This window comes from Cetorhinus maximus, chromosome 23 (genome assembly GCF_964194155.1).
Source record: "Cetorhinus maximus chromosome 23, sCetMax3.hap1.1, whole genome shotgun sequence".
In the NCBI taxonomy this organism is placed as follows: Eukaryota; Metazoa; Chordata; class Chondrichthyes; order Lamniformes; family Cetorhinidae; genus Cetorhinus; species Cetorhinus maximus.
The window spans coordinates 33,811,477-33,838,338 of NC_135901.1; the positions used below are offsets into that span (position 1 = coordinate 33,811,477).

The following is a 26,862-nucleotide window of genomic DNA, read 5'->3' on the forward strand; positions in this document are numbered from 1 at the left end:
GTGACGTAGCGGTGCTAGACTGGTGAACCAGAGACCCAGTGTAATGTTCTGGGGAGACGGGTTCGAATCCCACCACGACAGATAGTGGAAATTGAATTCAATAAAAATGTGAATTGTCTTAAAATCCCAACCTGGTCCTTACCTGTGACTCCAGACCCACAGTAATGTGGTTGACTCTCAAATGCCCTTTGAGCAAGGACAATTAGGGATGGGCCATGAATCGCATGAATGAATAAAAACAAAGTGCAGAGAGCTCCCCGAGAGAGCATATAACATAAGAAATAGGAGTAGGCCATTCTGCCCCTCAAGCCTACCCCACGATTCAATAAGCTGACCTGCCCCAGGCCTCAACTCCTCTTTCATGCCAGCTCCTCAACTCCCCGATATTTCAAAAATCTATTTACCTCTTTAAATACTTCCATGATCTAGCCTCCACAACTCTCTGGGGTAGAGAATTTCAGACATTCACTACCCTCTGAGAGAAGAAATTCCTTCACATCTCAGTTTTGAATGAGTGTCCCCTTATTCTGTAACTATGTTATTTTTTATGTCCCCTAGTTTGAGGTTCCCCTATTAGTGGAAATATCTTCTCAACATCTACCCTGTCAAGCCCCCTCAGGATCTTCTACATTTCAATAAGATCACCCTCCATTCTTTTAAACTCTAATGAACAAAGGCCTAACCTGTTTAGCCATTCTTGATAATTCAATCCCTTCATCCCATGAATCAGCTTAGTGAATCTCTTTTGAACTGTCTCCAACAGGGCACATTCTGCTCTCCTTTGAATGTTGGGATGTCCCCACTGCCATTGAAAGCCCTTTTTTTTGAACGGAAAATTATGTTTTGTCATCTGATGTCAATTGGAGCCCAGGGCCAAGATATAACATAATTTATCAATTGATATAACAAACAAAGTGCACAGGTCCTCTGCCATAGTTCTGTTCTGGTGTAATTAGCAGCAGAACAACCCCCTACAGTTAAATGTGAACTCACTGGAGTCTCACTGGGCAGTGTGAACAAATGATTTTTCTTCCCTTATGCAGAAGAGTCAAGCTCCATCTTGTCAGTAACATACGAACAAGGAGCAGGAGTCGGCCATTCGGCCCCTCGAGCCTGCTCTACCATTTAATAAGATCATGGCTGATCTGATCTGATAGAAACCTCAAATCTGCACCCTGCCTACCCCCGATAACATATCACTCCCCCCTTTATCAATAATCTATCCACCTCTGCTTTAAAAATATTCAAAGACTTTGCTTCTGCCATCTTTTCAGCAAGAGAGTACCAAAGATTCACGGTCGTCTGGGAGAAAAAATGTTGCCTCATCTCTGTTTTAAATGGGCGACATTTTATTTTTAAACTGTCAGAGAATGACTAGATTTCAGCACAGGACAAGTAGAAAGTTCAGTTAACATGATTGTCAAGCAGTGAGGAAGTGAATTTGCAATTCATGTGCACCTTGTTCGTGCATTTTCCAGATTAGAACTTCAATTGAACCTATCGTTCTCCATCATGAGCATATTCAAGATGGAAATCTCAGGTCACTCAGGGAATCAAAGGATATTGTGGGGGGTGGGGGTGCAGGGGGATGAAGTAGAGTGGAAGTGGAAGATTATTCACTGGTGGAACAGACTCAAGGGGCCGCATGGACTACCCCTGCACCTATTTCTTATGAATATCGCTGTGAATCATTTCCACTCAAGCACAGCAGATGCAGCACCCGCCCTCTCACTTCCTCGTTCCCCTCATCCCAGGTCCCCAAACACTCAATATAAAAGCAAAAAACTGCGGATGCTGGAAATCCAAAACAAAAACAAAAATACCTGGAAAAACTCAGCAGGCCTGGCAGCATCTGCGGAGAGGAGCAAATACTCAATCCAGGTTACTGTCAGAGTAATTTACTTATACTTCTTTATATTTAATATTGTGTAGTTGCTGCTCGCGATGTGGTCTCTTCTACACTGAGGAAACTAAATCCCAATTGGGTGACTGCTTTGTGGATCATCACCATTTGGCCTGCAATCATGGTCCTGAGTTTCTAACCATTTACCAGTTTAATTCTCCACCCACTGTCTCTGACCTCTCTGTCCTCGGCCCCCTACATTGTTCCAATGAAGCTCAATGGAAGCTCAAGGAACAGCAGCTCATCTTTGATTGGACACTTTACAACCTTCCAGACTCAACATTCATTTCAACAATTTCAGATCAAAGCCACCATTTTTCAGACAGTAGGTGCTGGCAATTGTTCTGCTGTTACCATTTATCCTTCCTGTGGACCTGTCTTTTGTTTCTTCACCTATCCCAATAGCTTATTTCCTTGTCTCATTATCACCCAATGTTGCCTTGCACCATCATCCCCTTTGTCATTTAATCACTCCAGTCTTCTATCCTATCACAAGACCGTTTGTTCTTTCCTTCTCTCTCCCTCTCCTATCCCTGCCTCTACTTGTTTGTAAACTTTTAAATCTCTAAATTCTTCCAGTTTGGAGAGAAGGTCGCCGCCCTGAAACATTCACTCTCTTTCCCTCTCCACAGAAGCTGTTTGACCAGCTGATCCGATTTCCAGTATCTGCAGTATCTTGTTTTTGGGGTCACAGTGGATCAGTTTTCTCTGACTTTTCGTTCCCTGTTTAAAGATGATGAAGAGATTTTAAAGAATGAGACAATAACTGTTCCCCTGTTCGACATGAAACTAAGCTCACTGTTAATTCCTCCTCAGTAACTATTATAAACACAAAGTTTCCAGCCGGGATTGAACCGGGGACTTTCTCATGTAAAGTAAAGGTGATAATCAGTGCACTGGGGAAATGAGTGTGAATCCCCCCCCCCGGACAGAGGGGAACTGACCATCCATCTCTAGCTCTAATTCCCAAACAGAAAATGCTGCCAAGAATCAGCAAGTCAGGCTGAGTCTGTGGCCGCTCCGACCATTTGAAAGCGTCACAATGCCCGGCTGATTGACGGCAACTGCGGACCAATAGGAAGAGGGGGCGGGAACGGAGGACCGAGCGTGAGCCGCTGGTCCTCCAACCAATCGGAGTGAATGAGGGGCGGAGCTGGGCTGTGAGTGAAGCATGCGCAGTGTGAGTAATGGCGATGGACGCTTCTTTCTCGGATCCGCAATAAGTGAGTGGGTGAATGGCGGGGCGGAGGGCGCGGTCGATTCGGCCGGCGGGCGGGGAGGCTTCGTAAAAATGTTGTGTGAGCCGCAAACCCCGAAAAAGAACTTCCCTGTACCCAGAGGGACCGTCCCCTCGTTTGGTCCGAGCGAGGCCGGAGCTTTCTCCCAGTTACAGACCCAAGTTAATGGCCGCCATCTTTATTGGGGGCAATGTGCAGCACGGCGCATGCGCGGTCGCCATCTTTGTAGGGGCAATGTTGGAATCTTTTCAATGACAATGGGAACAACTTGTCCATCAAACTGCTTCACGCTTTGAGTTACAATGTCTTATTGATGAGGCAGAACAACGATATATGTTCAAGTCAGTGACAATAACTTGTATTAATATTGTGCCCTTAACATGATAAAAGTTTCCAAGACATTTCGCAGAAATGTTACAAAGGAGATATTAGAGCAGGTGACCAAAAGCTTGGTCAAAGAGGTAGGCTTTAAGGAGTACCTTAAACAGGGAAAGTGGGGTGGAGAAGTCCAAGGAGGAAATTCCAGAGCTTGTGTCCTAGCACACGAAAGAACAGTCACCAATGGTGGAGCGATTAAAATCAGGAATGCTCAAGAGGCCGGAATTGGATGAGTGTAGAAAGATCGGAGGGGTGTGTGGCTGGAAAAGATTACAGAGATAGGGATGGTCACAGCCAGGGAGGAAAACAAGGATAAGAATTTTATAATTTTGGTACTTCTCAAAAGGCCAGTGAGCACAAGGGTGATGGGTGAGCAAGGCTTGGTGCGAATAAGCACAGAGTTTTAGATGACCTCAAGATTACAGGGAGGTTGAATGTGGGAGGCCGGCCGGGAGTGTGTTAGGATCATGAGATCTTGAGGTAACAAAGGAATGGATGAGGGTTTCTCTTCCCTGAAGGACATTCGTGAACAAATTGTTTTTTGTATAACAATCCAGCAGCTTTCACAATTACTTTTTCCTCGTGCCCAACCCACAAATTACCAGATTCATTCAGCTTAATTTCCACAAAACCTGCCTTTGTGTTTTTGTGTGTTCTCTCTCACTTTTTTCTGTTTTAAATCAATTTCACAGGGTACTAGAAGGAGAGGATTTGCAGTCAGGAAACTGAAACCAAACATCACATCAAGATCTGACGGAGTCGCCCAATTTATCGTAACCTGAATATCGTCGGATTTATAACATGGAAGGAAAAAGCACCGCTCACAGTGGGGAGGAACCCAATACGTGTTCTGTGTGTGGAGAGGGATTCAGCCGATCAGCTGGCCTGTCAAAGCACAAGTGCAGTCACACTGGGGAGAACTCATGGAAATGTGGGGACTGTGGGAAGGAATTCAATAACCCATCTGACCTTAAAAAGCATCAGCGCACTCACACTGGGGAGAGGCCATTCACCTGCTCCATCTGTGGGAAGGGATTCATTCAGCTATCGCATCTATTGAGACACGTGAGAGTTCACACTGATGAGAGACCTTTTAAATGCCCAGACTGCGGGAAGTGCTATAAAAGTTCTGGGGAACTGATGTCCCATAAACGTGTTCACACTGACATGAGACCTTTTAAATGCCCAGACTGTGAGAAGTGCTATAAAAGTTCCGGGGAACTAATGTCCCATCAACGTGTCCACACTGACGATAGACCGTTCAGGTGCTCTCACTGTGGGACTGGGTTCAGGCGATCATCTAACCTCATTGTACACCAGCGAGTTCACACTGGGGAGAGATTGTTCATCTGCGCCGAGTGTGGGAAGAAATTCTTACATTTGTCAAATCTACTGACACACCAGCGCACTCACACTGGGGACAGGCCATTCACCTGCTCCAAGTGTGGAAAGGGATTCACTACCACATCGAACCTGCTGAAACACCAGCAGGTTCACACTGATGAGAGACCCTTTAAATGCCCGGACTGCGGGAAGTGCTTTAAAAGTTCCAGGGAACTGATGTTCCATCAACGTGTTCACACCGTCGAGAGACCGTTCAGGTGCTCTCACTGTGGGACTGGGTTCAGGCGATCATCTGAACTCACTGCGCACCAGCGAATTCACACCGGGGAGAGACCATTCATCTGCTCCCACTGTGGGAAGGGATTCACTCAGTTATCCACACTGCTGAGACACCAGCGAGTTCACACTGGAGAGAGATTATTCACCACCTCCTCGTGTGGGAAGGGATTCACTCAATTGCGATATCAGCTGAGACACCAACCGCTTCAAAGTGGCAAGAGACCTTTCACCTGTTCTGAGTGTGGGAAGGAATTCACCCATTCTTCCACCCTGCTGACACACCAGCGAGTTCACACTGATGAGAGACCTTTTAAATGCCCAGACTGCGGGAAGTGCTTTAAAAGTTCAGGGAATCTGATGTCTCATCAACGTGTTCACACTGACGAGAGACCGTTCAGGTGCTCCCACTGCGGGGCTGGGTTCAAGCGTTCTTCTCATCTCACCATACACCAGCGCACTCACACTGGGGAGAGGCCGTTCACTTGCTTCGAGTGTGGGAAGGGATTCACTCAATCATCCCACCTGCTGACACACCAGCGAGTTCACAAGTAACAACAGTGATTGGATTTTGCTGTTAATCACATCCAGGACTGAACCTTGTTCACTGGGGTCTGTTTCCACTGATGTTAACAAACTCCAGCCCAGTTACAGATGTTAATATTCTGGATAAAAGTCAAATAAATTGCTTTCTATCAAACACACGTGTTGAATCCTTTTTAATATCTCTCACACAATTTAATTCCTTTTGAAGTGCTCTCCCTCTCCCCTGTCTCCTCCATCCTCACCTCCAGCAACAAGTGTGAGGAGCTCATGGAGCTTCTTTGTCACTAAGATTGAGACAATCCGATCAGCTGCCTCTGCTGCTTCCCTCCCTTCCACTAGCCCACTGGGACAAACTGTCTGTAAAGTTTCCCATAACTGAGCTGTAAACTCACATCTTTCTCCATCCAGCCAGTGAACTTATACTGGGAAGGGAGGATTTAAATGCTTAGATTGTACCAAGAACTTTAAAAACCCGCATTCACTGATGGTTCACCAGTGCAGTCTCTCCGGTTCCACTCCATTCATCTCACTGCGGGAAGAGGTTCAGGTGATTGTCCATCCTGCTGCAACACCAGTGGGTTCACACCGGGGAGAGGTCATTCACCTGCTCCATGTGTGGGGAGGGATTCACTAATTCATTCAACCTGTTGACACATCAGCGAGTTCACACTGACAGAAGATCTTTTGAACATCCGGTTTGCAGGAAAGGTTATAAAAATTCTGTGGAACCAATGTACCATCAACGTGTGCACACTGACAAGAGACTGTTCAGGATCTCTCACTGTGGGACTGGGTTCAGGTGATCCTGTGAACTCAGTGTCCACCAGCTCACTCACACTGGGGAGAGACCGTTCACCTGTTCCGTGTGTGGGAAGAGATCCACTCAGTCGTCCCAATTCAATACACATCAACTTGATCACACTGATAAGGAACCTTTTCAAAGTTCTGACCGTGAACAGAGATTAAAAGGCCAAATGGATCTGCTAAAACACAAACACATTCACACTGGGGAGAGGCTGTTCACCTGCTCTGTGTGTGGGAAGAGATTCACTCGGTCATCTCACCTACTGACACACCAGCGAGTTCACAGATGACACCAGAGGTTGAATTCTGCTGTTAATCACAGACAGGACTGAACCATTTTCATTCAGACAGTTGGGATTTGTTTCTGCTGATGTTAATAATCCATGTAATTGGACTAGAGTTTAATATTCTGGAGAACTGTCAAACAAATCAGCTTTGTTTTGGAGACATTGTTGTAGATTTCTGTCTTTCCCACCTAGGTGTTTAACATCACCCGGCTGGAGCTCAGAAAAGACAATCTGAGGGACGATCGTACATCAAGGACAGAACTTCAGTCTGGACACAGCCCTTCAGGGTCACACTGAGAGGGACAAGCAGCACTTTGTTCTTTGCAAAGTCCCCGTGTGGGTTAATCCTGAGGTGTGTAAGAAATGTGTCCCAGCCGCTCTCTTCAGAGCTCCTCGACACGGAACAGAAGGCTCCTTTACAACTGTGTTTAGAGTCAGGAAGAATAACAGTGAATGCTGGAAACATGCTGTCAAATCGGAGATTGCTGTAAAACTGTAATCTGTTCCTGACTGAAAGTGAAACAGCAGGTTAAAGTTTCCAGTCTGAAAATGCTTGTGGCAATTATTCTGTATCCATCATTGAAAGGCATGTGTTAACTCATAAATAATAAATCTGTTTTAAATACATTGATTAAACTCTGCAGTAAAATGACAGATGGACGATTTTAGAGGTATCTGTTAACTGCTGGGGGAATTATGCAACAGACATTTGATCTCCAGATAAAGAAGGAGCTGCCGCGTGTTTCTTGGAATTTCCTGTTTTATTGATGTGTGTGTGTGTGTTAGACAAATATCACCCACTATTGTGAGAGAAAAGCAGCCATTAGGGAAGAGAAGAGATCTTTGGGAATGAAGATGGTGAACAATTGCGGGAATAACAGCAAAAGCTTTTCCAGCTCTGTCAGGAGTGGGAAGATGGTTAAAGGTGGTTTCGAGCCACTGAAAGACAATTGAGGACAGATTGAATCAGATTGCCAGGCTATTACAGAGCTGTTAAATGACTGTTTCACATCAGTCTGCACTCCTGTGGATGATGCTCAAATTCCAGCTGTGGGATGTGCTGTCGACAATAACATCATCAATATTAAAATAGAAAGGGATTGTCACCCTGGAGATAATAGGAAATCTCAAACTAGATGGTGCTCCAGGTCCAGATGATATCCACCCAAGGGGGTTTAAAGAGATGGGACGGGTGCTCTGTGAGCCCCTTGTCCGTATCTTCAACAGCTCAATAGAGTCAGCGATTGTTCCCTGGGATCGGAAGGTAGCTCATGAAGTTCCCACTTTCCAAATTGGGGACAAGTCCAAGCCAGGGAATGACAGGTCCATCAGCGTGACCTCGATCACAGGGAAGATGCTTGAAGGGATCCTAAGAGATTCTGTTTCTGATCACTAGGGAAGAGAAGGAGCCATTAGAGATCCTCAACACAGCTTCTGGAAAAAAATGTCACATCTTACAAAGGGACATAGATTCAAGGTAAGTGGCAGACAGTGTAGGGGGGACATGAGGAAGAACTTTTTTACGCAGAGGTTAGTGGGTGTCTGGAATTCGCTACCCAAGTTGGCGGTAGAGGCAGAAACTTTAAACTCTTTTAAAAAGTACCTGGATCTGCACCTTAAGTGCTGTAAACTGCAGGGCTATGGGCCGAGTGCAGGAAGGTGGGATTAGAAAGGGCACCTGGGTGTGCTCGGGCTGGAATGGACAAGATGGGCTGAATGGCCTCCTGTGCTGTAACTTTTCTATGGTTCAAAGGAATTTGCAAACAATCTGAGGTTAATAGTAAGGGGAAAGGAATGGATCTGGAAAGCAGCAGACACTTCATGTTGTTCCAAGAGAAGTGGGGTCTGGTTGTATAGATGTCAGATTTTACACAGCACATGGTCAGTCTGTGGTTTCACCCTGGATGGAGAAAGTTGGAATCGTAACATGCACATCACTCGATGGGATTCTCAAAAGCCACATTGTGTGCTTGGAGAGGAAGGTTTGTGTTATCGCTAATGAGAAGCAGTACACACAAAGACTGAAACACAGAGGCTCACATACATATTCTCTGTCTGTCTCTCTCTCTCACACACACAGACATCCTCTCTCCACAGATACAATTACAGCCTCTGGATAATTACAGCCTCTACTTCTTGAAATTACCGAAAATGTTAATTCCCCTCAAGTTGATGGTCTGGTTGATGGAGAGAATTCTGAGGCAGGTCACATGGAGAAAGAATATAAAGTTGTTTTGACTCTGTAGTTCAATAGTCCCCCGAGTTTGTTCATTGCTGCTCCTGGGACATGTATTGCGGCATACCTAGCAGATACTCTAGATATTTTTACTCTAGATATTGCTCATCTATATAATTAACAACACTATTCCTGATGTTCATGAGCTGCCTCGTTTTCTTTCCCATTAATTCCATTTGCTGATCTATCAGTAATGGACTTGTCGCCATCTCGAACAAAACTGTTTTCACCACTAAGGCTCCGCTGTTATTTAATAGTCTTCATGATATCATCGCACTGGGACTGGATAACATCATAAGAGTCCATTGTTTCTTAATGATCCACATCAATAACAAGAGGAAATATTAATAAACCCGAGCACATTATCTAGGCTGACACTCCAGGGTGACATTGAGGGACTGCTGCACTGTCAGAGACAGCATCCTTCACATGGAACTTGTGGAGGCTCTGGTCACAATCTTCCAATCCTCCTTATATAGTAGTGGTGTCAAAGGACTGACAGATTGTAAATGTTACACCCCTGTTCAAAAACACAGCAATTACAGGACAATCAGCTTCACATCAGTGGTGGGGAAAGGCTGGAGACAATAATCTGGGACAATAAGCACTTGGAAAAGTATGGATTATTATTTCCAGCATTTTATGTTTTTAATACCGATACCTCTCATAGATCCCAGGTGAAGAGAGACTCTCTGAGACATATTGAGAGCTGGGACTTATCCGTGAGAGTAACCAAAGATATGGGAACTGATAGAATCTAGAGTTAGAAAGGAGAAAAGATCCAAAAATGGAGCAGTCGGAAACAGGACATCAATTAGTCTCCTCTTATCCTGGAGAAATCAAGGACTCGACATGCTGTGTGTTTGAAACAAAACTGATTTATTTAACAGACATCAAGATAGTAAACTTCAGCCCAGTTACAGGGATTATTGACATTAGTAGGAATAAACCCCAACTGTCAGAATGAACACGGTTCTGGATGTGATTCATAGTCACAGTAACAGCAGAATTGAACACATTAAAGGAAACAGAGGGTAAATATAAATTATTTCTGCTGGTCAGGCAGTCTAGGAATATATGGTATCGTCTAAAACTTGGAACCGGACCTTTCAGGAGTGTAATTACATAGAATACGGGACACAAAAACAGGTCAACCCCAATCTATGCTGGTGTTAATGCTCCACTAAAGCCTCCTCCGATCTTTCCTCACATAAATCTATCATAACAATTTATTCCCTTCTCCCTCTTGTGCTTGTCTAGCTTCCCCTTGAACATTATTAGATGTGATTCCATGATTGGACAACACTTACTAAACAATCCTGATTGTGCTAAGAGTTACACTAACAACCAATTTAAGATTATCACTTACACGTGCTAGAAGCTACATATATTCACACACAGGGCCCTGTCCTTTGCACAAAAAAAAGAACACATCCACGCATTGTGCCTTTTTAACAAAACAAAAACTAAATCTACTCTGGGCCCTATCCACTGATTCTAAATCTTTTTGTATAGCATCGTAACCAGCACTGCCCTCTTCATTATGGCTGGTAAGATTTATGTTCGTGAGTCACAGATTACCCAAAAAAGGGGGTTGAGCTCAGAAGTGATTTGAAAGTGGTTTATTGAGAAGCAACAGTTTAAATATGATGCAGAGGCAAAATAGACAGGAAAACACAGGACCCGTGACAGGCGAGAACGGTTTACTGGTCCCGGAGAACAAAGGGACGGATGACACAGAGCGAGTGCTGGTCTCCGTAGCTGGTGGTGTCAGTCTCCTCTGAACAGTTAACTGGTGTGAGCCAGAGTGTGGGTGTTGGGCTGAAGCCAGAGTAGATCACGTCAATATCTCTGTGCTCTTGAGAGCCTGTTTTAACCTTTACACAGTTGGTTTACATATGGGTCATGAGATCCAATCGTGTCAGGGTTAGAAATGTCTTGTTTCAGGGTCTGTGCCAGAGACATGGCCTTGGCAGAGATAACAGGCCTTTCCTGTGTTTGGCAGCCAGCAAGCTGCTATGGAAGCTTTCTCCATAAGAGGGGGAGGGTGGTGAGCTGTTTTTTTTGTCATTTAACATAAATTTTTGAAGATTTTATAAGGCTATTAGGGAGAGATTTAATACAGTCCGTTGCTTGGATTGAACCTGTCCCCATTCCCGTGCCGAGGGGATTTCTGTATCAGGCGGGAGGGGTAACATTTGGGAACTGTCGATTCCCCACCAATTCCCATTCCCCTTCTTTCTGGTGGTTAATGGAGGTGTCACTGTGAGTAATGTGCAAGTCAGTAAGAATTGTCAGCAAGGATTAAATCACACTTTCTAATTGGAGATGTTAATCAGTGGAACCTCTCAGACACCGAATTGTAGAGTTTGTACCAAAGATCAATTTAGGATTGAAGTAAAAGTTCAGAATCTGGTTGTAAACTAATTTCTGATGAGAGTTCCTGAATTGTGGGGAAAGATCAGAGACAGCGGTTCTTAAAGGGACACTGCAGCCGTGAGAGCACCATCAGCTACAGATCCAAAATGTTAAACTCCAGCCCAGTTAAAGGGATTATTAACATTAGCAGTGACAAGCCGCAACTGTCAGAATTAACATGGTTCAGTCCTGGATGTGATTGACAGCAGCAATAACAGCAGAATCCAACTCCTGCAGTCACTTGTGATGTCGCTGGTGTCTTTGTAGGCTGCCAGACTGAGTAAATCCCTTCCCGCACTCGGAGCAGGTGAACGGTTTCTCCCCAGTGTGAACTTGCTGGTGTCTCATCAGGTGGGATGAACAGGTGAATGTCTTCCCACACTTGGAGCAGGAGAATGGCCTCTCCCCAGTGTGAACTCGCTGGTGTGTCTGTAGGTGAGATAACTGAGTGAATTTCTTCCCACACTCGGAGCAGGTGAACGGCCTCTCCCCAGTGTGAACTCGCTGGTGTACACTGAGGTGGGTTGAAGACCTGAATCGCTTTCCACAAGAAGTACAACTGAACAGCTTCTCCTCAGTGTGAATTCGCTGGTGACTTTGTACGTCAGAGGGTCCAGTGAATCCTTTCCCACATACAGGGCAGGTGAACGGCCTCTCTCCAGTGTGAACTTGCTGGTGTCTCAGCAGGTTGGATGACTGAATGAACCCCTTCCCACACTCGGAGCAGGTGAATGGTCTCTCTCCAGTGTGCATTCGCTGGTGTCTCAGCAGGTCCGATGACTGAGTGAATCCCTTCCCACACTTGGAGCAGGTGAACGGCGTCTCTCCAGTGTGAAACCGTTGGTGTGTTAGCAGTTGGGACGACTGAGTGAATCCCTTCCCACACTCAGAGCAGATGAACGGCCTCTCCCCGGTGTGACTGCGTCGATGAATTTCCAGCCGGGATGGGCAATTGAATCCTTTCCCACAGTCCTCACATTTCCACAGTTTATCCATGGTGCGGGTGTCCCTGTGTCTCTCCAGGTTGGATGATCAGTTGAAGCCTCATCCACACAGAGAACACGTGTACAGCTTCTCCCTGCTGTGAATGGTGTGATTTTCCTTTTTCAGGCTGTGTATCTGGTTAAAGCTCTTTCCACAGTCAGTGCAGTGGAACACTCTTACTCGGGTGTGTTTGTCACGGTGCTTTTCCAGTCATACGGATGTTGGAAATCCTTTTCCACAGGCAAACATTTCTCCTCCCACAGTCAAAGTCCGATGATATTCAGGTCCTGATGAATCAAGTGGTTTATGGTTTTAGTTTCCCATTTGTAAATCCTCCCCTTCTAATTCTCTGTCAAAAGGAGTTTACAAAAGTCATCATTGTCAGTGCAGGATAGAAATTCACAACAGGCAATTCTAGTTCCTATGGAACATTTCTTCCACTTGTTCCCCCAGAGTGGCAAATCCCCGTCCCACACACTCTCCCTCCTCCCTGTGTTGAAATCAAAACAGAGTTTTGGACAATTCTTTCTGTATTTTCTTTCTGTACCTTGATCTCAAGATAAGCTTCTGACCTCATATCTGTGCCATTACTCTAATCACCTGTTTCCACCTCCGTAACATCACCCGATCTCACCCTGTCCCAGAGCATCTGCTACTGAAACCCTCATTCCTGCCATTGTTACCTCCAGACTCGACTATTCCAACACATTCCTGGCTGGTCTTCCGCATTCTACCCTTCGTAAATTTGAAGCCATCCAAACGTCTGCTGTCCGTGTCTTCACTCACAGCGAGGCCCGCTCCCCTAAGACCCCTCTGTTTCCTGACCTGCCTTGGCTCCGGGTCAAGCAACAGCTTGATCTTAAAATTCTCATCCTTATTTTCAAATCCCTCCATGGCCTCGCCCCTCCCTTTCTCTGTAATCCCCTTCAGCCCCACAACCCTCTGAGATGTCTGCACAGCTCTAATTCTGGATTCTTGTGCATTCTCCATTTTAATTGCTGCACCATTAGTGACCATGCCTTCAGTCCTCTCGTCCCCAAACTCTGAAATTCTTGCTGTACATTTCTCCCTCTGTCTGCCACACTTTCCTCCATTAAGACTCGTGGGTATTGCGTATTGCTACTAAAAGAGACATTCTGTTAAAACCTTTCATCTTGTACTCATCAGGACAGATGCAAGAATACCAAATTTCAAAGATTATCAGTGCAACTCGTAATCTGTCTCACTTACGCTTGCTAGAAGTTACATAAATTCATACACAGGGGCCTGTCCTCTGCAGGCAGAAGGGTCATGTCCACATATAGCACCATTTCTTGATATAAACAAAAGCATGGGGGAATGATAGCTCCCTGGTGCATTCTCCATGGGGACGGTTAGACCAATCAGAGCTGACTGGCCAACCAATCAATGCCCTTTCCTCATGCAGCACAGCTTGTTGTTTGCTTTGAAATTTGGTATTCTTGCATCTGTCCGGATGAGTGCAACAGGAAAACCTTCGACAGCATATCGTTTTTCAGCAATACTTAAATTCTGTACTACTGAGTGACTATGGGTTTACAATTCTATTGTTGCTGATCTAAAAGTGAGCGCAGTTATTAATGTCTCCCTCGGGCCCTGGTAGAAACACTGATATTCATTGTCCCTGCAAGACGGTGACTGCGCATGCGCGCCCTATGGTACAGTCCCTGAAAGATGGCGGCCGCGCATGCGCCTTGCTCCACGTTACCCTCCGAAAGATGGTGGCCGTCAACTCGGGCCTTTCTTCTCGAGCAAGGCCGCAGCGGCTCCTTGTTCAAGGCTTTTGGGGTCGAAACCGTGAGCTCGTGAAGAATTAAAAACAACAAACCCCGCCGGCCCTATCTCTGTTCACGGGTTTATTTTCGGCTCTGGATCGGCACCCGGTCTTGGTAAAACCCGCATTTTCAATCCGCTCGCTCGAGCGACCTGACCGTCTGTCTGCGCAGACTGCGCATGCGCCAGCTCATAATGATTGACGGCTGCTCTGGACCAATAGGAGCCCCGGACCTCACTACGTTTCCTCACACCCTGTCAGGACTCCACCCCATTCTCCCAGCTCCTTGGCCCCTGTTGCATCTGTTCCAATGATGCCACCTTCCAAAACAGCGCTTCTGGCATGTCTTCCTTCTTGCTTAACCGAGGTTTCCCACCCACGGTGGTGGACAGGGCCCTCAACCGTGCCCGACCCATCTCCCGCGCCTCTGCCCTCACCCCTTCCTCTCCCTCCCAGAACCATGATAGGGTTCCCCTTTTCCTCACTTATCACCCCACCAGCCTCCGCATTCAAAGGACCATTTCCGCCAACTCCAGCATGATGCCACCACCAAACACATTTTCCCCTCACCCCCACCCCTGTCGGCCGTTCCCTCCGGGACAGCCCGGTCCACTCCTCCATCACCCCCAACGCCTCACCCCCCTCCCTAGGTGCATTCCCATTCAACCGCAGAAGGTGCAACACCTGCCCCTTTATTTCCTCCCTCCTCACCGTCCAAGGGCCCAAACACTCCTTTTCAGGTGAAGCAGCGCTTAACTCGCACCTCCTTCAATTTGGTCTACCGCTTTCGCTGCTCCCAATGCAGTCTCCTCTACATTGCAGAGACCAAACGCAGACTGGGTGACCGCTTTTGGGGAACGCCTTTGCTCTGTCCGCAAGCATGACCCAGTCCTTCCTGTCACTTGCAATTTCAACACACCATCCTGCTCCTCTCAGTCCCCCACACTATTAACACCTCTTTGTCCTCTTGTTCATGACATCTGTCAATCTTCCTTTGCCCCACCTACCAATGGCCTTCTATCCAGCTTCACCTGCTCCACCACCTCCACGACACAGTATAAATTACATCACACTTTTATTTCTCTTTAGCTCTGAAGAGTCATATAGACTTGAAATGTTAACTCTGTTTTTCTCTCCATAGATGCTGTTAGACCCGCTGAGTTTATCCAGCATTTTCTGTTTTTGTTTCAGATTTCCAGCATCCGCAGTATTTTGCTTTTATCCGGACCAATAGGAATAGGCGGGAGGGCCTGGAGGACCAAGTGGGAGCGGCTGGTCCTCCAGCCAATCAGAGTGAATGAGGGGCAGGGCCAGGCTGGCATTGAAGTATGCGCATTGCGGGTGCTGTATCGGGGTGAAGGCGGAATGAAGGCTTGACAGTGAAGCCAGCAAGAAAGGGCCGAGTGCAGGAGAGGAATGGAGTCGCAGGGTGGACTGGGAGGGTTCACAGACGCCCGGTGTAGGACTCCAAACCCAGATTAGAAACCCCGGGGCCAAGTTTACACCGAGTGTTTGGAAACTACTTTTCCAGGGGGTTAGAAGGGGAGGATTTACACAGAGCAAACTCAAACCAAGAGAAATGTTTGTCTCTTCTCAATTTCTATCCAATCTCAATACCCTTTCCTCATGCAGCATAGTTTGTTGTTCTCTTTGAAATTTGGTATCCTTGCATCTGTCCGGATAAGTGCAACAGGAAAACCTTCAATTGCATGTCTTTTTTCAACAATACTTAAATTCTGCATGAGAAATTTCGCAGTGAAACACAGCGAATTCACATTGAGGAGAGGCCATTCAGTTGCTCACAGTGTGGTAAGAGGTTCAGGACATCATCCCACTTGCTGAGACGCCAGCGCATTCACACTGATGAGAGACCTTTTAAATGCTCAGAGTGTGAGAAGTGCTTTAAAAGGTGTGGGAAACTGATGTTCCATCAATTTGTTCACACTGACAAGAGACCGTTCAGATGTTTTCACTGTGAGACTGGGTTCAGGCAATCAAAAGACCTTAAGATAAAAGCAAAAAACTGCAGATGCTGGAAATCCAAAACAAAAATGAAAATACCTGGAAAAACTCAGCAGGTCTGGCAGCATCTGCAGAGAGGAACACAGTTAACATTTCGAATCAGTGTGACTCTTCAACAGAACTAAGTAAAAATAGAAAAGAGGTGAAAGATAGGCTGGTTTAAGTGGGGGTGGGGGGGGGGAGGGTAGAGCTGGATAGAGGGCCAGTGATAGGTGGAGATAACCAAAAGATGTCACAGACATAAGGATAAAGAGGTGTTGAAGGTGGTGATATTATCTGAGGAATGTGCTAATTAAGGGTAGAAAGCAGGACAAGCAAGGTACAGATAGCCCTAGTGGGGGTGGGGTGGGGTGAAGGAATCGAAATTAGCTAAAAGGTAGAGATAAAATAATGGATGGAAATACATTTAAAAATGATGGAAATGGGTGGGAAAAGAAAAATCTATATAAATTATTGGGAAAAGGGGGCGGGGGGGATCGGAAAGAGGTTGGGGATGGAGGAGAGAGTTCATGATCTAAAATCGTTGAATTCAATATTCAGTCCGGAAGGCTGTAAAGTGCCTAGAAGATGAGGTGCTGTTCCTCCAGTTTGCGTTGAGCTTCACTGGAACAATGCAGCAGGCCAAGGACAGACATTGGGCATGAGAGCAGGGTGGAGTGTTGAAATGGCAAGAGGCAGGGAGCTCTGGGTCATGCTTGCGGACAGACCAAAGGTGTTCTGCAAAGCGGTCACCCAGTCTGCCTTTGGTCTCTCCATTGTAGACCTTATTCAACTCAAGCGCTATTTGACACTAGGGAGAGACCAACACCTGCTCCAAGTGTGGAAAGGAATTCACTCAGTTGCCCCATCTGCAGACACAGACACACCGGCGAGTTCACACTGATGAAGCGTTTTAAATGCCCAGCCTGTGTGAAGTGCTAGAAATGTTCCAGGGAACTGATGTCCCATCAACGTATTCACACTGACAAAAAATTGTTCAGGTGCTCTCACTGTGGGTCTGGGTTCAGGCGATCATCTGATCTCACTGTACACCAGTGGATTCACAGGGGGGAGAGACCGTTCTCACGCTCTGAGTGTGGGAAGGGATTTTGTTGTTCATCCACACTGCAGAGACATCAACGAGTTCAAAAGTATCAAGGCAAAATACGGCAGATACTAGAAATCTGAAATGAAAACAGAAAGTGCTGGAAAGACTCAGTAGTTCTGGCAGCATCTGTGGAGAGAGAAACAGAATTAACATTTCAAGGTCGTATAACTCTTCTTCGGAAGAGTCACATGGACTCAAAATGTTAACTCGAGTTCACAAATAACTACAGTGATTGGATTTTGCTGTAAATCACATTTGGGACTGAACCATATTCATTGGGGTTTGTTTCTGCTGATATTAATGAACTCCAGCCAAGTTATAGACATTAATATTCTGGTTTTATGGCACATCGAATGGTAAATGCAGAGTTGTTCAAATTCCAGGGGGAAACTTGAGATAACTGCCACAATTTATTTTGCAATTTGTAAAAGTTTCGAGGTGTGTGCCTTGAATTCAGTAGTAACAAGACCACCACGTCTTCTAGGTTTCTTACCAAACTAAATTAAACCTTTATTAATGGAAGAAATGATTTTAAATACATACACAGATCAACAAATTACTACCATGATAACTTCTAAATCCCCGAATTAATCTAACTCCCAGTTACATTTTCGTTAAGGCAACAGTAAAACACATAGATTTTAAAAGGCCCAGGCAAAGAAACTTGAAACCCTGACAATCCAATTCAAAGTGAGTTTCCTTAACTTCAGTTCTTTGTAGACATCAGCTTGAGGCGTAGATTCTGAAGGCTTTTCACACTTCTTAGATCTTAAAATGCCTACCCTCACACACAGCCTTCGCTCCTTTATACATATTTTCCCCTTTGAATGCAAATTCCCATTGTTTCACTATGTCTTTGGACTTCATCTTTCTAATAATAAAAATCTCTTATAGTAGCAAGTTTACCAGTAATCTTTGGGAAAAATAAACATACTGTTTCTTAACTTCACCTGGCTAGGTAACACATTTCACCCCTCCTTTGTAAACAATGTAGTCTGGTTTATTTAAAAATGCAAATGTCATTTTACACCTTATGTCTACACCTTTACGCCCCATGTTTACCTATTTAACATTTCAAACGTACCTTATCTTCTAGTACATCAAAGCCTGCAGACCAGCTGCCTTTAATCCAATTAAGTCTCACACACACATACAGACACATCTCGACAGATACCACTATTTTACAATAAATTCCAATAACATTATTATATCTTCCTGACGCTGGATAAAAGTCAAATCAATCAGCTTTGTGTCAAACACAGTGTGTCGAGTCTTTTTATTATCTCTACATGTTAGTTCCGTTCCCTGTGTCTCCTACATCCTCACCTCCAACAGCAAGTATGAAAAGTTCATGGAGCTTCTTTGTCACTAAGGTTGAGACAATCTGATCAGCTGCCTCTGCTGCTTCCCTCCCTTCCACTAGTCCAACTGTCTCTAAAGATCCCCCTTGTCCGAGCCCTGAACTCACATCTCTCTCCAGTTTCTCTCCTACCTCTCCTCATGCCCTCTCATCTTGTCTCAGAGACCTGCCTTCAGTTCCCTTTGACTCCATTCCAGCTAAAATGCTGACCACTAAACTTCACCATGTTAGCTGATATTGATAATGGTTTTCTCTCTCTCTTCTGGTACTGTCCCTCTCACATTTACATCTGCCATCATCACCCATCCTAAAAAATCTATCCTGGGCCCCTCCTATTTCTCATCTACAGGCTACCATGAGGTGACATCATCCAAAAGCACCGTGTTAGTTTTCACATGTACACTGACAACGCCCAGCTCTACCTCACCACCATCGCTCTCCATTCCTCCACTGTCACTAAATTATCAAACTGCTTATCCCACATTCAGTATTGGATGAGCAGAGATTTCCTACTTGTTAAGAATTGGGAAGACAAGCTTCAATCACCACTACAAATTCAATTCCCTTACTACCGAGTTCATCCCCATGAACATAGGCATATGTTCTCCTAACTTTGTCAAGCCAGGAATCTTTCTTCCTAAGAGAGAGAAGGAGCGCTATTCCTATAATATTCAATACATTTCTGAAGATTTTATAAAGTTATTAGACCCCATTCCAACTAAAATCTGTGATTTCTCAGATCTCCCCAGCTTGAGAAGGGAATGTCCTTATTGGTTTCTGACAGCTGATTTCTGACTAACCTCACTATTTCTAAGCTAAGAGCTTCTTATCCTAATTTTTTGATGACAAACCATAGATAACATACTAAAGCTAGTAGAATGATCAGAATCAGCAATACAAACCCTTGAGCTGCCACCAAGAATAAATATCAAAACTTTTCCACTAAAATGTGATAACTATCGACTATTCATCCTCCCCACCTGCCGATCATCTCACACAATTCTAAATTATTGGCATGTCGTAAATACATCCGGTTCAAACGAAAGTTCATGCACGGACTTTAAAGATTCTCCAGCTCTCTGTTTGCCTGCATCCACCTTGTGGATATTTTCTAAATCCAGATTCTATTTCCCTCTTCCCATTAAGTTTTGCTCCCTCTGATACATAGCTGTGTGTTTAATTCTATCCTGAATGTTTGAAAGTCAGTTTCTCCATGGGGTATGTGTTAATGCCTTGATGATTTGAAATGTTGTCTCACTCTACTGTCCACATTAGTCACTCGATGTTGTTCCGTGGTTGAGTAGCTGAGCATGTCTGGGACCTGGTCTTCAGTGCAGTTTCACCATCCATTTTCACATGTGACTTACTCCACAAGTAACAAATCACAACTGCACGCTCAGAACGGTCCCAAAATCATGCCACACTTGGAATCCGACATAAGCCACTCTTGACTTTCAGGTAATCTCACCAAAAGATTAGCAGAGTGTCTGTCTGAAGATGTTTGCTTATCTCCCCCTGCATGGTGCAAAGCCTCAGGTAGTGGCCAGACTGTCACATTCAGTGTTTTTTTTCAAACATTCAGATACAAGGAAACATACATCCCCAAGAGAAAGCTATCTATTTACTCATCTCATCTACACTTTCTTGACTTTCAATAGAATGGACTTGGATAAGAGCTTGATCTATTCTATTGAACTGTATCCAGGATGATTATTCCAATTCCCATTTGATGCTGTGATCTTTCTCTTTTATTCTAAGTGGGGCATCCCATGAATTACCATTCTATCTCATTCAGGTGCCCTTCAGGAACTTACTATCCAATTCAATATTCTCAGAATATGGTGTTTCCAAATCAGAGGCCAAAGTAACTTGCAATCAGTTTGGAGATCACCCCCATATCTCCCTTTCTCAGGCACTTTGCCTTGAATGAAATCAAATGGGATGAAACCAAATCTTTAAGGAGCAAAGTATTTAGTTCAAATTGTCACCAAGCTGTCAGTGTTTCGAGAAGCACTGCACAAATATTACAAATGTGCACAGTTGTATGAATGTAACTTTCTTCAGATCAAAGACCAAACATTATTTTAAAATTTGTTTTGCCAAATCTTTCGCTATTTTTCTCAGTTTTGCCCAAATGTTTTGTTTTGTTTGTTCTTCAGGCATCTTTCCGCGTAGCTGTAATAAAACCGAAGGAAAATAAATCTAAAAAAAGTTACCTTTCACAGGTAAACAGAAGTTTCAAACTTCTGAAAACAGAAGAGTTAAAGAGGGTGGAGGTTCCCACATAACCTCAAGGCTGAAGCTTATCTTTAGGGAATCCAACTTATCGATGCCTTTTACAATTATACAAGTTCATTGTAATTCATATTTAAAGGTTTACTTTCACTCAGTAATTATAACGTTTCACTTTTCTCAGCACAGAAGCTGACAGTATTTTTGATTCAATCCCAATCGTACACTTCTCTTGTAGCTGACGTATGGAGGAGATCATGTCCACTGTAGATCTGCCAGCACAGAAACCGCACTGTGCTTCTGGATACACTCTGTCTGCAAGTAGATGGAGTCTTTCAAGCATAACCTTAGTGAAGGTCATCCCCATGATGCTGAGGAGTGAGATGTCCCTATATTTTGTTGCAATCTCTTCTGTCACCTTTGTTTTCTATACTGTGATGATATTTGTGTCACACGTGTCCTTTGGAATGGATCCTACCTTCCAACAGAGAAGGAGCAGGTCATGAAGATGTGGAAATAGGTGGGACTTTCCGGGCTTAAGCAGTTCAGCTGGAATTTCATCCTTGCCGAGTGCCTTTCTGCTTGCTAAGCAATTAATGGCCTTACCAAGCTTAAGAGATGAAGGTTCCTCATCCAACTCAACCATGACAGGAAGCTGCAGGAGAGAGCCAAACGGAGACTGGGAGATGTCTGTCCCACGGGAGTACAGCTCACAGTCGTGTTCAACCCAGAGGGACATCTGTTTACTTCTGTTGGTGAGAACTTCACCATCTGCCGATTTCAGGGGGGCAACTTTGGTGATGGTCAGACCAAGCGTCCTCCTGATCCCATCATACACAGCACGTAAATTTCCGTTGTCACAGGCATTTTGGATTTCATGGCGTAGGCTGATCCAGTGTTTACTTGCACAGTATCTCCCTGTCTTTTGCATGACTGTCTTGGCTAATTTCAAATTACACAGTGTTCTAGCTGTTGGGTTTATGTTGTACATCAGGTAGACTTTGCTTTTTGCTTCAATGACAGATTCATCTGTGCTGAGTAGGTCTCAACCAGCCTTTGTTGTGGTTGAATTTACCAAATGTTGCTGCTCAGGTGTCAGAAGTGATTCGACTCAGTGACTTCCAAGATTCATCAATATCACTGTTGGTTGATGAAGTTTTTAATGATGTGCCTGTAAAATATTTCACTATTTTATTTATGTTCCTTGATAATTAAATTTCAAAATAAAAAAGGAATATAAATGTAGGGAAGTTTGAATGCAGCTCTACAGGGTCTTGAAGGGACCACATCTGGAATACTGTGTGCAGTTTAGTCTCCTTATTAGAAAAGGATATATTTGCATTCAAAGCAGTTCAGAGAAGGTTCACTCAACTCATTCCTGGGGTGAGGGGCTTGACTTATGAAGAAAGTTTGAACAAGTTGGGCTGTTACCCATTGGAGTTTAGAAGAATGTCAGGTGATCTTATTGAAACTTATAAGATCCTGAAGGTATTTGATAGGGTAGATAGCAGGAGGATGATTCCACTTGTGGGAGGCACTAGAAATAGGGGACACAGTTTAAGAATAAGAGGTCCACCATTTAAGATGTAGATGATGAGAAATGTTGTTCTCTCAAAGGGTCATTGTTATGTGGAATTATTTCCCCAGAAAGCAGTGGAGGCTGGGTCATTGAATTTATTCAAGGCAGAGTTAGACATATTTTTGATAGACAACAGTCAAGGGTTATAGGGGAAGACAGGAAATTGCAGTTGAGACCACAAACAGATCAGCCATGCTCTAATTGAATGCTGAAGGAAACTCGAAGGGCTGAATGGCCTCCTCCTGCTCCCAAGTCTTTTATTCCTAAACATCCAGTAATGGAGGTGTCACTGTGTGTAATGTGCAAGTCAGTAAGAATTGTCAGCAAGGATTAATCAGCACCTTCTAATTGGAGGTGTTAATCAGCGGAGCCTTTCAGACACTGAATTGTAGATTTTGCACCAAAGTTCGATTTGGGATTGAAGTAAAAGTTAATAATTTCATTGAAATCGAGTTCCTGTTGAGAGTTCTTCAATTAAGGGGAAATATCACAGATGGCGCTTTGAAAAAGGGACAATGCAGCCCCGAAAATCAGTGACATATCCAGAGTATTAAACTCCAGCCTGTTATAGGGTTGCTAACATTAACAGAAACAAACCAAATATAGACAGACTTGAGAGTTCTGGACGTGATAACAGCAGCATTAACAGCAGAATCCAACCCCTTCAGTTATTTGTGAACTTGCTGGTGTCTCAGCAAACTGGATAGCCAATGGAATCCTTTCGCACACACAGTGCAAGTGAATGGCCTCTCTCCAGTGTGAACTCGCTGGTGGGCTTTGAGGTTGCCTGAATGCCTGAACTTCTTTCCACAGGAAGTGCAACTGAAGGGCTTCTCCTCAGTGTGAACTCGCTGGTGTATCAGACAGTGGGATGACTGAGTGAATCCCTTCCCACACATGGAGCAGGTGAATGGTTTCTCTCCAGTGTGAACTCGCTGGTGTGCAGTGATTTCAGATGAAGACCTGAACCTCTTTCCACAGTAACTGCAGCTGAATGATTTGTCTTCAGTGTGAATTCGCTGGTGTAATGCCAGGTTGGCTGACTGAGTGAAACCTTTCCCGCACACGGAGCAGGTGAACGGCCTCTCCCCAGTGTGAACTCGCTGGTGTTTCAGCAGGTGGGAGGACACAGTGAAACCCTTCCCACACTCGGAGCAGGTGAACGGTCTCTCTCCAGTGTGAATTCGCTGGTGTTCAGTGAGGTGGGATGACTGCCTGAACCTCTTTCCACAGTAATTGCAGCTGAATGGCCTCTCCTCAGTGTGAACTCGCTGGTGTGACATGAGACAAGCTGACTGAGTAAATCCCTTGCTACAAACGGAACAGATGAATGGCTTCTCCCCAGTGTGACTGCGGTGATGGTTTTCCAGCAGGTATTGATAATTAAATCCTTTACCACAGTCCTTGCATTTCCATGGCCTCTCCCCAGTGTGACTGCGGCGATGAAATTCTAGCCGGGATGGATAATTGAATCCTTTTCCACAGTCCTCACATTTCCATGGTTTCTCCATTGTGCAGGTGTTCTTGTGCCTCTCCAGATTGGAAAATCAGTTGAAACCTCGTCCACACACACAATATGTGTACAGTTTCCCCCACTGTGAATGCTGCAATGTTTTTTCAGGCCGTATAACTGGTTAAAGCTCTTTCCACAGCCAGTTCACTGTAACTCACACTCGGGTGTGAGTATCTTGGTGCTTTTCCAGCCACACTGATGTTTGAAATATTTTCCCACAGACAGAACAAGCATTTCTCCCTCCCCATTCAGGTCACTACTCAGTCAGATGCTGATGTGATGCTTGGTTTGAGTTTCACCTCTGTAAATCCTCCCCTTCTAATGAACCTGTAAAAATTGTTTATAAAGGTCATCAATGTAATTACAGGATAGAAATTCAGAACAGACAATTTTAATTTCTCTGGAACATTTCTTTCCCACTTTTTTCTTTCATAGCTGTTTAAGTTTGTAAATCTCCCTGCTCCCTGTGGTGAAGCCCAATCCATCGCACCATTTATTTCCTCCAATCCAAGTTTTCTCCCTCCTTCCATTCTGGCTGGGGGTTCAGTGCGTGTGCAGTGTGAGAATACAATAAATCAGTCAATCATTTTCTCTCCTGGTCACTGGGACCCTGAGCCTCGCCCACTGTCTTGCGTCACCATGACGGCCACGCATGCGCCCTGCGCTCCGCTGGAGCAAGATGGCGGCCGTTAACCTGGGCCTGTTCCCGGGTAAATGCCCCGGAGCTGCAGGTTTTTGTTGGGGGGGGTTGGTGGTGGTTGTGGCCTGCACTAGGTGTTAATGAGCCCTCCCCACCGCCTCCCCTCCCACCTGCCCGCCGGCCCGTCGGTTCCCCTCCTCCGTCGCCGTCTCTTACCGGCTGCCGAGCGACAAACAAAGCATCTCGCCATCGTCATCACTCACCCTGCGCATGCTCGGAACGCTGGGCGGCACTGCGCATGCCTACAGGAGCGCTGGGTACAATCCTATTCGCTGTTACTGAGGCTGCTCAGCTTCCGGCAGCCTGTTCCTGCGCATGCTCCGTGGGGGTGGGGGCGGAGCCCTTCTGATGGAGGTCGACCGTCTTCACACTCGCTGAGCTTTCCGGGTCGTGCTGCCAGACTCTATCCAATCAATAGTGGGAAACGCCATGTGTCATCACCATTGAAAAATAAAATGGTCTTAAACAGTGAACATTATGCACTGCCACTGGTTACCTATCATGTACAAAATGAATGCATTAATAGCAAAGGTAAAAGCAAAATACTGTGGATGCTGGAAATCTGAGACAAAAGCAGAAAATGCTGGAAAAACTCAGCAGGTCTAACAGCACGCGCGGAAAGAGAAACAGAGTTAACGTTTCGAGTCCGTATGACTCTTCTTCAGAGCTAAAGAGAAGTAAAAATGTGATGAAATTTATACTGTTTAAGGGGGGTGGAGCAGGTAAAGCTGGATAGAGGGCCAGTGATAGGCGGGGACAAAGGAGAGATTGCTAAACATGTCATGAACGAAAGGACAAAGTGGGGGTTAATGGTAGTGATAAGGGCTAAAGGAGGTGCTGATAGCGGCATCGAGGTAAGAAATGTGATAAGGATAAGCACTCTGAAAAGAGCAACATGAACAAGTAAAAGATGGCCTTTGTGGGGGTGGGGTGGGGGAAAAAGATCGAAAATAGGATAAAAAGTGCAGATAAAACAATGAATAAATGAATAAAAATCAAAGGATAAAAATAAAAATGAACATTGAAAAAAGGGGCAAGGATAGAGGAGAGAGTTCATGGTTTGAAGTTGTTGAGCTCAATGTTAAGTCCGGAAGGCTTTAAATGGCCTAATCGGAAGTTGAGGTGCTGTTCCTCCAGTTTGCGTTCACTGGAACATTGCAGCAGGCCAAGGAAGGATTTGTGGGCATGATTGCAGGGTGGTGTGTTGAAAAGGCAAGCGACAGGAAGGACTGGGTCATGCTTGCAGACAGACCAAAGGTGTTCTGCAAAGCGATCACCCAGTCTGCGTTTGGTCTCTCCAATGTAGAGGAGACTGCATTGGCAGCAGCGAATGCAGTAGGCCTAATTGAAGGAGGTGCAAGTGAAGTGCTGCTTCACCTGAAAGGAGTGTTTGGGCCCTTGGACGGTGAGAAGGGAGGAGGTAGAGGGTAGGTGTTGCAGCTTCTGTGATTGTATGGGAAGGTGCCGTGGGAGGGGGATGAATTGTTGGGGGTGATGAAGGAGTGGATCAGAGTGTCCTGGAGGGAAAAGTCCCGATGGAATGCAAACTGTGGGGGGTGATGGGAAGATGCGTTTGGTGATGGCATCATGCTGGAGTTGGCGGAAATGGCGGAGGATGATCCTTTGGGGAGGCTGGTGAAGTGAAAAGTGAGGACACGGGGGACCCTATCATGGTTGTGGGAGGGTGAGGATGGTGTGAGGGCAGAGGCACGGGAGATGGGTCAACCACAGTAGGTGGGAAACCTTGGTTAAGGAAGAAGGAAGACATGACAGAAGCACCGTTTTGGAAAGTGGCATAATCGGAACAGATGTGATGGAGGTGAAGGAACTGAGAAAATGGGATGGAGTCCTTACAGGACGCAGGGTGTAAGGAGCTGTAGTCGAGGTAGTTGTGGGAGTTGGTGGGTTTGTAATGAATATTGGTCGACAGTCTATCACCAGAAATTGAGACGGGGAGGTCAAAGAAGGGAAGTGTCGGAGATGGACTAGTGAAAGTGATGGAGGGGTGGAAATTCGAAGCAAAATTAATAAATTTTTCCAGGTCCAGATGAGAGCATGAAGCAGCACCAAAACAGTCATCGATGTACTGAAAAAAGAGTTGGAGGAGGGGACCTGAGTAGGACTGGAACAAGGAATGTTCCACATATCCCATAAAGAGACAGG

General features: G+C 45.2%; 4 protein-coding genes across 4 annotated transcripts in view; 1 reads left to right on the plus strand and 3 right to left on the minus strand.

Annotated features, from left to right (window-relative positions):
- The window catches only part of LOC144697491 (uncharacterized), a 1,380,819-nt gene that overhangs the window by 260,011 nt on the left and 1,093,946 nt on the right, over positions 1-26,862 (minus strand). The window lies entirely within an intron of this gene.
- LOC144697971 (uncharacterized) overlaps positions 1-26,862 on the plus strand; it is an 82,886-nt gene that overhangs the window by 19,370 nt on the left and 36,654 nt on the right. The window contains 5 exon segments of the mRNA XM_078569923.1: positions 4,231-5,685; positions 6,345-6,484; positions 8,173-8,253; positions 10,646-10,781; positions 20,835-20,900. Of these exon segments, the coding sequence (XP_078426049.1) occupies positions 4,231-5,685; positions 6,345-6,484; positions 8,173-8,253; positions 10,646-10,781; positions 20,835-20,900 (1,878 nt within the window).
- On the minus strand, positions 10,620-13,990 carry LOC144697509 (uncharacterized). The gene is made up of 2 exons (XM_078569526.1): positions 13,973-13,990; positions 10,620-12,763 (listed from the first exon to the last, which is right to left on the minus strand). Exon 2 carries the CDS (start codon positions 12,424-12,426, stop codon positions 11,668-11,670), a length of 759 nt encoding a protein of 252 aa, XP_078425652.1. The 5' UTR covers positions 12,427-12,763; positions 13,973-13,990; the 3' UTR covers positions 10,620-11,667.
- On the minus strand, positions 20,122-24,751 carry LOC144697502 (uncharacterized). The gene has a single exon (XM_078569516.1). The coding sequence runs from the start codon at positions 23,995-23,997 to the stop codon at positions 23,155-23,157; it is 843 nt and encodes a 280-aa protein (XP_078425642.1). The 5' UTR covers positions 23,998-24,751; the 3' UTR covers positions 20,122-23,154.